We start from the raw sequence: 12985 nt of genomic DNA, 5'->3' as shown, positions 1-12985 counted from the left end.
GGATAATCATGCCTCTTCCCAAAATCATCCCAAAATATTATATCCACCATTACATTTAAACTAAAAAAAAAATATTTTTTTTAGAATTCTTATTGATTTACAACAGTTTTGAATATAAGCTGCTAGAAAACAAATATCGCATCTTGCCAGCGCCTACAGCAATGCGCATGTTTGGTTGAACATTTATTTGAGCATCTGTTTCACGACGGTCAAATTGAATTACGATTCATTTCCGCGCTGGACATTATGCAATGAAAAATAACGCCATCTGTGTAAGGTCCGTGAAGGTTTTCCAACTTTGTACGTGCTAAAATATGTTCTGCTTATTTGTAAAAAACAACACACACACACTGCCGCTTATGGCAACAAAAATTAATGGTGAGTGGAAGAAGATCTCAATTTTTCACTAGTACATTTATTTCATCTCTTGCACACCCTTGAGGGTGTTCTCACGCCACTTCCTCCTCTAAGCGGCAGTCGAGGTAAACGTCATTAGCTCGTAGGAAATAATAGATATCTTGCAGTAAGTAAATTTATAATGTTATGGCGCCATTTGATGCTGATACTAGTGGTTAGAAATGTAAAATGAGAAAGAATAATTGTGTGGTAATGATGTGGCTAGCTCGTCGACCATAATGTATGTTTATTACATACACTTCGCATGTCTATTACCATTGCACAGCAACGGGAGAATCTTCATTAAATTGTATCAAGATGAGCTGGGACCGGATTTGAACATTGAGACAAAAATTTCAACCAAAACGGCATTAGCCGGTCCGCATGCTGTACTTTATAGCATGCTCGTAACCTTCAATTGTTCGGGCGAAAGAATGAACGATTCTCCTTCCAGCTGGGTTGCATAGAAAAAAAACCTACTACTTTTAACCAGATGCATGATGTACTGTGAAATTGGAGTCACCATTCCCCTTTGGATTGCCGATTCTAACGAGAGATCGCTCCCATTCACACCCTCGGGGATAGCCCCTCGGCTATCAACTTCACCAACCGAACCTGCTGGTGCATGGCATCATCACGCACAACTTCATTACAGCTGCTCTAGCGGAATGCAAATGGTGCGAGCGCAGGAGAAGTACAAGTTGTGCGAAACGGTGCGCAATTAGCGAACATTAAAAATGCCAATAAACAGCCAACGGTGCGATCTCAATTTCCCTTCGCATGACAAAACAATGCACTAGAATCGCCATTACAAGCGGACGCGTGGGTTGCAAGCGAGGAAGTCGTCTGATGGTTCTCCAACACTAACAAAAAAAAAAGAAACCCTAGAGATGATTGCATCTAGAGAACAACACCACGGGGTATAGTGCAACATCCACGCATCGTTTAGATACTGGTTGTCTGGTGGTCAACGTTGTACAGCGATCAGTTCAGACACTGGACATTGGTGTTCGTAACCGTTATAAATGCAACAGTCTCTGTACACTCGAGGTATTGTGGCAAACCGGCAGAAGAGGCTTCTTACTATGCATAAACCTGCTCATTACCGTCCGCTAGTCCTCGTTCCTTCACTTTGGTATGATCCAAGAACATCCAACACTCCCTCTGAGATCTCTCCGTTGCATAGATGTAGTACCTTATAGACTTCCACTTTTTTGTCGATGCATTGAAACCCAGTGGCTAGACGACGGACGGGTTTTTTGTACCGCAATTTTGTAGCCTTTTAAGTCAAGGTTACCTTTGGTTAGCCTTCCTACAGCCTACATGTTGTGGGTTGCTCGATGATCGATGAGCGAACATTGTCTCAAGACTTCGAAGATGCCCGTTTGAGGATGGCTAACGAGTAAAGAGCACCTTCGTACAAAAATTAATAATTTGTGGACTTTAATCAAGGTTCTTCACTGCCGTAGCGAAGAATGAATTGCCGGTCAGGCAGCACTAGAAGGTGAAGTTTGGAAAGAGTGTAAGTAACTCTCAAACAGTAGCATCCACAACACCCGTTAGTCAGTGGTAAGTAACCTCTGCGGTGCGGTGACCAGCGCAATGAGTTGCAAATTATTGTTCACCTCCCGTACCGAGAATCTTGATCTCGATCTCTGGCCATGAACGTTTGGAAAGTAGATCGGTTTGGGTTGCATCTTAAAATTGATTTTAAAAAAACAAGTCTACGGTTTTCTCGGTTTTGCCCCCAAAAGCTGGTATCCGTAAAGCTGAGTACACAGTCTCAAATAAAAAAGTATCAGCTTGCAGCAGTACACAAATCCAGTTTAGCAGGGCAGCTTAGTTAAAATTGGAGTAAGTATGTTCCGTATGTCTTCACATGGTAGCTAACATCGGTATAACTAACCGTACAAAAAAACATCCCATCTGCGCTTGCGGACGTGCAGCTTAAATGACGAACGGAAATAGTGGTCAAATTTAGCGTGGAAATTAGAAATCAACTTCCATCGGGTCCGGAACATGACTACCTGAGTTGCCTCCGAATTCCCGTTGTGTCCGACTACCCAATCGTTCCCACAATATGCCCAAGATTGATAGCTCAATCCCATTGCGTAGGGGAAGGAAAACGTAACAAATCTTCACTATGTATGTGGTGTGCTCAAGTACTAACCTTCAGTACTTTGCCCACTTTCGAAAGCATCCGACTGTGGGAGATGATTCCGATCAGAAGTCGGCCGCCGTTTGGTGCGATTGTTTCGCAGCTGCCCCTTTTGCCGCGAACGAATGCTCCAATTAGCATGCGGAGCATTATTCGATCAATTTTCGCAAGTTGGCCCACACGTACAGATGAGAAGTTGCGCTTTCTCGCACATCGCGCACAACGCTGCATCCGTACTCGTTCAAACCATTATTGGTTTTGCCTTGTCGGGGATGGCACTCAACAGAGAAATATAGCTAATAAGTGAAGTGCAGCGTTATGCTTTATGGACCTAGGGTAGGGTAATGTTGTCCACGGACTAATGGTTGTGCTCTGCCGTGGCGAGACGTAGTATTATTTGTTGCAAAGAAGTATGTGTTCGAAGGTTACTGTAGCTAACTTAAGCTAGTGATGAAAAGGGATGTCGGATGGAGCATCCCCAATTTTGGCAAGGTTTCCCCATTCACTGTTTCGGGGTTATAATTTGTATCTTTAGAGCATCAGATTTTGTAAAGATTTGATTATATGTTTCGTAGAATTTGGAACACGTGAAAGACAGGTTGATTGGGGTGCTCCTGATTGATTCTTGATGCACTTCATGCAAGGTTAGATGTGAAAGCTTTTTATTTTATTTTTTTTTATTTAAAAATAGCCATGAAAGTTACAACAATCATGATACAGGTAACAGACGGTGTTAAACTGCATTTATTTTTCATTTTTAAACTACTCTTGTTACACAACGATATTTATGTTCCACCCTCACACTTTGTCTTCTTACAGGCGACATCACTCAAAAAGGATACGAAAAGAAGCGAACAAGACTCTTGCAGCCATACCTGTCCAAAAATGTGCAGCACGGTAAGTAACCTTCGCGCGTACCGCTCTTTCCCAACTTCAAATAATGGTTAGATGACAGACAATAAATTCTTCCGCTTTAGTAATAACCCAATAATAATAATGTAAGCGAAAACGAAAATGTGAAGCTTATGTACCACCCGGTGAGATGGTATGATTTACTAGCTACATTTTTTAACACACGCACGTGTGTGGGAGAATGTTTAAATAGCGTCAATTAGCGCTGACAAAACATGGCAATTCATAAAGCCAGATCACTTTTAGTGGTTCTCCTGAAGGCACCATTAATCAAACAACGGGAAGGATGTTTTATCAAGCCATTTAAGACGATTTGAAAAAAGAAAATCTTTTTAGTAAATAAATTCTTTCAGTTAATATTTAAATAATTTAAAATAAAAAAAAGTTTTACGAGCATAAATGATTGCAGGCAATTTTTTCCACTTTCTCACACTGCGTAATGGTTTTTTTTTTTCAATCTGAAAATGCAGTTAATACCAATAGATAGCGATAACAACTAATGACTTAATGTCGCAAGAATGTTGTGTTTCTGTTTCTGTATGCTGCGCCATTGCTCTTAACAGCCTACCGCTGACCTTATGATCACCTGGCCCTTCGTTAGATGCGTGCCGACACATGCGGAAGACGTAGCAGTAATGTCTAAGCCTTCCGCGGAATGCATCGTGTGTTGACAGTGTATTTGATAATTTTGTACTTGTACGGGATAATACTGATTTATGGTGGCGCGGCACATAGAGTTTTGCGAAACAATTACTCACACACCCGGACAGACAGACAGACAGAGGTAGCCAAATGCCACAGACAGCATACTTGTTGAGGATTCACTCAATCGCGCCCCTTTGAACATTTAATCCGCTGGTCGACGGAACGGAATTATAAATCCGTATACTTTGCCCGATGTTCGCTTCCCCGGGAGGACAATCATAAGGGTTTGTAGGTTAAAATTAAATGACAACATTACTTTTTTCTCACTCCAATATTTGCACCTTTTCCCATACATTTGATTTTGTAAGTTTTTTATATGCATAATAATCTATCGCAGATCAAGAAATATTTTTCCGACTTATTCTATGTTAAACTTTTTCAAAGATTTTTTTCTGCCGACCTTTTTTGATTACAATTGGTATGATTTACTTTAAATTCTATACTATGAGCTGTGGTGTCACTAAAAAGAAAGATGGAAGTGAATACGGTGTAGATATGTTGGCATTGACCTTATTGATCATCTTTAAAAATTCTCAAATCTTGTAACTTGTCAAAAACTACGTCCTAAGCCACAGATAATGTTGAAATTGTTGAAAATCATCAGATTTTATATCTGGAAAAGATATCTTATACATTGTGAATAGCATTGTTGACATTTATTTTCGTAGTTTTACTCTGATATTTCGAATCCTGATGCTATTCTGAATTATATTTCAGACATGCAAAATACTGTAAAATATTTACATCATCCTTCATTACATACAACAATCGTAACATATGAGTTATCATTAGCTAGTTATGTTCAGAAATTAATTGTCGTTTGCAAACGCTAAAAAAAGTACGATGAGACGACTAAAAAATTGTAGTCACTGGTTACTGGACGTAGTGCAATAAGCATAACACACCTTTCTCCAGCTGCCATTTAAATGGCTGAATGTCTTAGGTCAAAGTGAACGTATTGTAGATATATGCGTGTTTGTGGCTGCTAAAGACTAGAAATACAAAAAACCAAAGAGTGTTTCGGTTTCGTACAACTTGCTCGCAGTATATGTATTTCCATCGGAGGTCTTGATTAGAATTGATGATCGCTTCCAGAACTAACTGTACCCGGTGGAGACAGGTCGGAATGCAGACGATCGTGTTGCGTGGTGCCGAAAGTGACTTCCTTTCCTTTCATTTCTGGTTGATATTTAGCTGCCACAGTTCGATTCGTGTTTAATGGCACCATCCATCTGCGGCACCATGTGTGGTTTCACGAGGAAGTGGTACCCGTGCTCCGGTGACGACCACGTCATCCTTTCCTCTTGCTGAAGAGGAAGACCACTAGTCACGCAACTTGTTTTTGTGACCGTAGAAATAGAAGAAAAAATAAACCAAACGAAAAGACAAACATGATTGAGGAAACGATTGTTATGAATGCAGCGCGGTTGCTTATGACTTCCTTCCTAGGTCGAGTGGCAATCGGGATGAACAAATGACAATCAGAAGCAGCAAATGTTGACTAATAGCAATGCCACGGTTTTTGGGTTTCTCGGCTATCGTGCGACTCGTGTAACGTGTGGATTGCGTTTGTATTGATTTTGGCGCCTAATTTTTTACACCCCAATCTTGTTTATCACGTGTCTTAAGCGCCCTTGTGACGTTACACGCTAACGGATTTATAGTGTTATAAAGTCACAGAGCGTGATAAAAGTTATTTGATCATTAATCATATGGAATGAGATATATTTCAAGCCGAGTAAATGTCAAATTTTTCGAAGATGCTTTGAATTGCTGTTGTTAATGTAATTAAAAAATAAAATACTGTCCGATTTCTCTTCTTTTATAAAAAAACCCGCACTAAATTGGCAGATGAATTGAATAAATTACAACAAAAATACAAACATTGCTTTTGCATAAACCCAACCGCTACACCTTACCTACCAGCAAACAGAAAGTAATGTGCCCGAACTAAATCTTCTGAAGTGCCGCTAGTGGCACTTTATCCGCTCGTACTATGCTTTCGATTCGTTACACCGACAAACGATCCAATAGACGGTTGTTTATAACAGCATGGACGAAAAGACTTCATTTTTCAACACTTCCCCACATGCTTAAATGATCGTATCGCGCAGCTATTAGGTGTAAGAAAGTGGAAAATTGCCAAGCTCGGAAGTGATATCCTCCGTCAAGCCACGGATCCGCTCGTGAGCAAACCAAACATAGAGCCTTTTTTTACGATTTTTTTCATATTTTACAAAAGAAAGAAACTTAAATGGTGTGTATCGATAATGTATCATAACATGCGCAGAAGATTTAAAGGAGTTGTTTTGGGCCGGTAATGCATGTCGGGGTTTTTTTAGAGTTTGGAAGTAGTGCTTGTAGGCGATCGTGCATTTAGGATGCACCGGTAGATTTCTGTGTCGTGGGAAAGTATTAAAGGTGTTGGGTTGTACATATATGTGTGAGTGTGTGTGTGTGTACGTGTGCTTGTTTCATCCTAATTACTAACTTCTAACCATAGGCAGTGGCGCTGGTGGTGGTGTAGGAGGTGGCAGTGGGGTCGGAAATAACCCCGGTTACGTCAATGACATCCAGTCACATCTTCATCATCCAGCATCACAACAGAAGCAGAACATCTTTGCCTCCTCGGGCAGCGGCGGTGGAGGAGGAGGTGGAGGTGGGGTCGGTGGTGGTGGTGGTGGTGGGAGTAGAGATAGAAATGATCGTTCCGGTAGTGGCAGTGGCGGTGGCCATCATCATTCCTCATCGCATCAGCAACGGGAGCAGCAGCAATTGCAACAGAATCGCACGCGTCGCAGTACGCAACGCAAAGTAACGCACAACGAGAAGCGCTATCACTCAGGTTAGAGAACGATACAGTAAGCACGCTGCGTAGTTTTAATACCGGTCAGATAGGACCGCAGGTTCACTGCTACAGCAGCAGCAGCAATTTTTTTTTAATGCAACCACTAGACAAGTCACCTAGTCCCTGTAGTGGGTCTGTACATACCCAAGCTATCCGCAAGCTCTGCTTAATTTGCCAGTATTTCCCAGTTCTCTGTACGATTACCATAACCGATCACGTTTGACTGTGTGTCATAATGTTCGTTTAACTATCCGCATCAAAAACCCCTAACGGCGCTGTAGAATCCATCCCGTTAGCGAGTTACCTCGTGGTAGGCCGGCAACCAAAATCCACAGCCAAACCAAATCTTCATCATAAATCGTACCTAGGAATGGTCTTTCATTCGATCTGCGGTTCAATTCTTCCAAACCCTTTCTAAGCACCCTTTAGCTCAGACAAAACTAATCGAATGTTTGCCGAAAGTAGAAATTTTTGGGATGAACCGCGCCACAACTCTAAGCGCATCTGCAGGAGTAGCTTCTCGTTAACGAGTTTCTTTTCAAAGTCATTCCCTCAAAACCCGGAGTTAGTCCGTTTTATCCCCATTGTTTTGATTTTCTTTTTGGTTAGATTTTTAGTTCCGTTTATGATTGTAGCCTGTAGCGGTGTTTATGTTGTTGCTGTGTGTATATATTTCGCTTTTTATGTAGCTTGAGTTTCGTTTCCAATTTCGGAGAGAAATAGACGCGAAGCGTCACGTGTAGGATAGGATTGCAACGACCCTAGCGGTAATTGCCTACCTTAACTAAATTGCGTGGCAGATGATGATGATCTTCCAGTACCAGTTAGATGGTTTAATCTTTTTTGTGTGTTTTTGGGGCAAACCATGTTGTTCCGTTCCTGTTTTTTTATACATTCAACACCGTCCTTGAACAATGCCAGGAAACCCAAACTAGCCTGTTTTCTTCGAATGAGACGATTTTGTAAGATGTATCCTACCGCGAATTCTTTAAGAGACGAGGTTAAATCTTACCAAATATTGTACATAAAGTATTTTGCTTTTTAAAGTTATAAATTTTGATCGTTTGCGCTAAAGACTCTTGAGGCTATAGCGCATAAATCTTTCGCACTAATTGTGACCATGTTTGGCGAAGTTCACTAACATTGATTTCTTTCGTGCGTCCGCGTAGGGGTTTCATTGGTCCATTAGTTCTATTGATTGATGTGGCTCATTTATTCACCTCCGAGAAGATCAGTGGTGGCGCTAGGAACGTTAGAATAAATTTACATTAATTTCGTGTACTTGTTGTTGGGGTTGGTTTATTTTTATTCCCGTTTATAATACGTATGTTGCCTAGAGTCTAACAGACGTAGATGTATACTGATAAATGTAAAGCATGCGTTGTTCTTGTACACAAAATACGATAAAAAACTTTTAGACATAAGTATTCTAGGAATTTTTTTAAACAAAAAATCATACACTTTTCCACAGATTCTGTATTATTTTGTTAAGTTTTAATTCTAACGTGTGTTTTGTTTTCTTTCATATTTTTGTTTCTTTTTCTCTTCTGGTTATACTGTCGTGCATGCGCTGTGTGGTGTTCCATTTGTCACATGTGTTTTGTTGTGTTTTGTACATCACACTCTCTATCTTAATGCTTCGTGGTGAATTATAAATTAAAAACAAAACAAAACTACAATCACACTGCACCGATCGCGCACCCACACAAACACACAATATCCACCCTGTATCGTCTTCATCTTATGGGACAACACACTACACATCTCTATGCACGCTCATCCACGCTTTGGCACCATGGTGATCAAAAACAACTTCGGCCCATAGCAACGGGACGACCCGATGTGCTTCAGCCAGAAGAAGTGCTTCGGCCAGCGATTGCACCAAGTTCGGGCATCCCGGTGCATCAGCACCAGCATCTTCTACGACAACGTCAGGCACTGCTCTCGACAACCACTTCCTCCGGTTCCACTTCCTCGGGTGGTGGAATCGGCGGCATCCAGTCTGATCACACCAGCAAGGATCGACAACAAACGACCACCGTAACCAACAATGTTGTGCCATCGTTGGGTGGAGTGCAGCACGCCCCCCCACAACAACCCGGACTGTACTCGAGTGCACTGGTTGCGGCCGCCGCCGACGCACTGTTCAAGGCGATGCGCATCTCTCCGCAGCCGCCGATCGTTGCCGCACCGGACTCTGCTGTGATAATGCGCCCGAAAGCGTATCCCGAGCCAACGGTGGGCGTACAACCGCCGCCGGAAGCTGAAACGGATCGGACAAGTAATAATCCGTCGAATGGTGGAGCGGCTGATGGCAAGAATAGTAGAAATAATAGAAGAATCGGACGGCACGAGAGTCGCTACACCAGTGGTAAATTATTTGCATCCGACTGTATTTGCTTCCTTTTGTCCCAATCCTGGTGAACCGGCGTGCTGCGAAATGTGCAGGATAACAATCCTTCTTAAAATCCTCTTTCAAAAATCACTCACTTGCAAGCTATTTCTTTATTGTTTTGGAAGTTTGGTGTGGTCTCTTTTTCTACTTCATACCGTACCGTACCTTTCTATTCTATTTTTCTACTTTTCTTCAACTATTCACTAATCTGATCCTACTAACATTCATTATTTAATAGCATTTGCTTCCTTATTGTAAATGGTTATCGTGAAGAATGTAAAGCAAAAACATGTGTGTAATCTGTTATGTATTTTTGGAGAAGATAATCGTTCATGTGGACAATCATTTAAATCGTGACTAGACAGAGAAAAGCACTTTGTGATATTCGTAAATGCTTTAAAATTTGGTCTTTACAGACCCTTGATCTCTGGAGGGATATAATTGGATAAATTACCTAAAAGAATCCTTGGAGATTAACAAATTTTTAAAGTTTCTCATATCGTCATAACAGAATTTCGCTGCAAAGATTCATTCACAGTGCAAATTGGCAGGATCATTTTCGATGCTGACCAAAGCTCCTTGACGTAATAACACTCATCAACTTTGCTGTCTTCGGTTGTGAACGATTGTTCACACGGCAGCACTCCACGAGTAACGAGGGTGCTGCAGTGCGTGTTTTTAGCGTCGAGGTGTGATCTATAATTTTTATTACCTTTTCAAAAGGCATCAAACTCCGCACTCTCCCAACAGCTGGCCGTCTTCCAAGCCCTCGAAAGGTGCTACAACATCGTTAATGTTATGTTTCGTATGCTTGTTAGCCATTTAGCCGGTGTGTATGTTACGTCGATAACGTTAACTTCAGGCTCTATAGAGCTCTGGATCATTTGTAGTGGGTTGTGGAATCGTTACAACTTTAAACCGTCAAGCACAAAAAGTGCTTGTTTCTACTCGTACAGCTTCAAACAACTCCTACGTTTGATTGATAGTGAACCGTACGAAGCGGCTGTATTGCAGCAATACTCCACTGCTCAAACTGAAACGCCAAATATTCCCGTCGAGACGTTGTGGGAGTTGTTGGTCAAGAATCTCCACAATTTACACTAACATGGCGTGTGTGCCGTGCCCTATCGATCGCATGAAAGATCTTATTCCACTCGTCAATTATTCGTTAATGAGTGCACCGCACCGCCAACAAACAAAAAATAAAAGCCTAAGAGAAATTGTGCATGTTTGTGACGCTCAGTGCATTTTGTAAATGGTTCAATTCGTTTTGCATGTTACGTATACAACGCCTAGCTGCATGAAAGTTAATTTGAAGCGTACATTTTTCTTTTTTTTTGTTGTAGTCACTATTAGTCGTTTAGTTCCATTTAATCCATTCCCTAACGGGGTTGTGAAGTCGTTCAACTTGGACGACACGATATGTGGGAAGCGGGGGTGCTTAGAGACTTAACACGTTCGATTGAACAGATCCATCACTAGGAAAGCGAACGGACACCAATGATCCGTACGTCAGAGACGGGCGCGTTGATTGAACCTTTCCTCAAGCGTCTTTAACCTGCACTACTAACAGCATCTCGACCATCGTGTGTTAGCACCGTCGGTGAGTCGTTGTACGAGTCATTACGTGTCCTGGGATTGATTGACAACTGACGATCAAGTTCATCAGCGTACCAGCTGGTTCGAGCTTTGAGGCAAGCATTGAACGAAACCGCTTCAATCGTGGGTGAAGGCACCTGATACCCCAGTCTTAGGAACTTGCTTCATCTTAGGATTCTACCATTTAAGAAAACCTACGCAAAACTCTTAAAAAAATTCTTTGCAAAGGTGATTAGCAAACCGAAAGCAATGGAGATACAGTATACATGTGAATTGTTTTGTTTCGCTGATGTGTAAAACAGGTTCCGTCAGTATCCTTACATGGGATGTAACCTCAACAACAGCTGGCTCGATATTAGCAGTAGTATTCACCATGATATGTCACTTAGTTTGAGCAGAGTAATTTATTAACGAATTTAAAAATCATATTTAATTTTTGGGAAAGTTATCCCCTGGAAACCTTAGATCTTAATGTGGTGGGCGACGATATTTAACAGGCGACGTACATAACTCACCATTGGTTATTCGATTAAAACATCACCCAAAAAGGGTCGCCTGTTGTCTTCAGGATAGTTCTGAAGTGAACACTTTGTTATCGCACGTTGATTGTGATCATGAGAAATTCTTTTCCTAAAAAAAACTCAATTACTGCGTAGTGCCTAAGCCCCGGAGCAGATTTTCGTAGATTAGGTTTCAAAACAAAATCCCTTCAGGACCGCGCTCCAACCTGCGCTTCGATTATCCAACTATGAATGAAGACGAATAAGTTTAGGTAATCGAAAAATTATATTTGATTAATTAACTACACAAGTCGTAGGACCCCCTTCGTACAAAAAAATGCTTCAGTTAAAACATCTTCATCGTGGAACTTTTTAGTAGTCTTGTTGTAGCAAACCTATCTCCATTTTAATCGTCGGTTGATCAATTATCCCAGCGGACAGGTAAATCCTTGACACGCGAGTTTGAATGAAAGACACGCGACCATTCGTATGGTTTTGTTGGTGGATTAATGTGATGTGTTTGAAGATGCGGTAGTGACAACCCTTTTCAGCGGACATGTCAAACTTAAAACATGACTAACTCAGAGCAATAAGATTTCGGTTTCATTTTCTCATCGTAAACTCCAATAAAAAATAATGTATCTTTCCGCAATGTCTCCGGATCAAGCGTTTGCTGAATGATCAAATTCCGTTTTTACATTGTTTCCATTTTTTGTTTGCTCTTTTTCTCTTTCTCTCTCTCTCTCTCCCTCTCCTGCTCTTTGTTATGCTGCATCCCGTTCGTGTACGTGCAAATCGTATTGTGGCCCCGTCATCATCACTATCATCATGATCGCCATCATGTCTTCATCATCCTTGTAACCATCATCCTCATCGCTGCTTACCATCGGATTCCAATTGCGCCTAAATACATGCTACAAATGTGTACCGTCTGTATCAACTTCCAACGGTATCATCACAATGCGGACACAATCATATGCGGCTTGACACATACACAAACACGCACGCACGCACGCACACACAAACTCACTGTGCGTTCGGCTGTGACACCAAACACACCAAACAACAACTAAACACGCCAACCGGTACCGATACTGGATTCCATTTCGAATCATTCACACAGAAGTACGCCAGGAAGCGGTACAACAAGCATTAGCTGCACTAAAAAATCGCCCCAAACCTAGCTTGCCAATGCCATCCAAACGAAGCTCGGTGCTTAACCGCAGTCCTGAGCGCGATCATGACGATTCAGGTAAATGCTCCCGGCCAACCTACGGTATACATACATACATTATCACTCACAGGCAAAACGCTTACTGTAGGGCAGGTCCGACACCACTGCAAATCGCTCCAACGTTTGATAAACTGCACAGGCTTTGGAAACGAAGAGAAAAAAACTCAAATATGTTCATTCATGCTTAATTGGCTCCCATCCATTGCACGAAACCTGCGTTACATATTTATTCACAGTG

General features: G+C 41.6%; 1 protein-coding gene across 11 annotated transcripts in view; it reads left to right on the top strand.

Moving 5' to 3' along the window:
* LOC125768756 (disco-interacting protein 2) overlaps positions 1–12985 on the top strand; it is a 128864-nt gene that overhangs the window by 104500 nt on the left and 11379 nt on the right. For 2 of the 11 annotated variants that reach the window (XM_049436815.1, XM_049436822.1), the window contains 4 exons: positions 3374–3451; positions 6675–7016; positions 8845–9390; positions 12637–12765. In XM_049436815.1, coding sequence (XP_049292772.1) covers positions 3374–3451; positions 6675–7016; positions 8845–9390; positions 12637–12765 — 1095 coding nt within the window. The remainder of the gene's footprint in view (positions 1–3373; positions 3452–6674; positions 7017–8844; positions 9391–12636; positions 12766–12985) is intronic. The other 9 variants (XM_049436817.1, XM_049436823.1, XM_049436820.1 and 6 more) reach the window with 6 other exon arrangements.

The sequence above is a fragment of the Anopheles funestus genome, chromosome 3RL (assembly GCF_943734845.2).
Source record: "Anopheles funestus chromosome 3RL, idAnoFuneDA-416_04, whole genome shotgun sequence".
In the NCBI taxonomy this organism is placed as follows: Eukaryota; Metazoa; Arthropoda; class Insecta; order Diptera; family Culicidae; genus Anopheles; species Anopheles funestus.
This window is presented reverse-complemented; position numbering and strand designations above follow the sequence as displayed.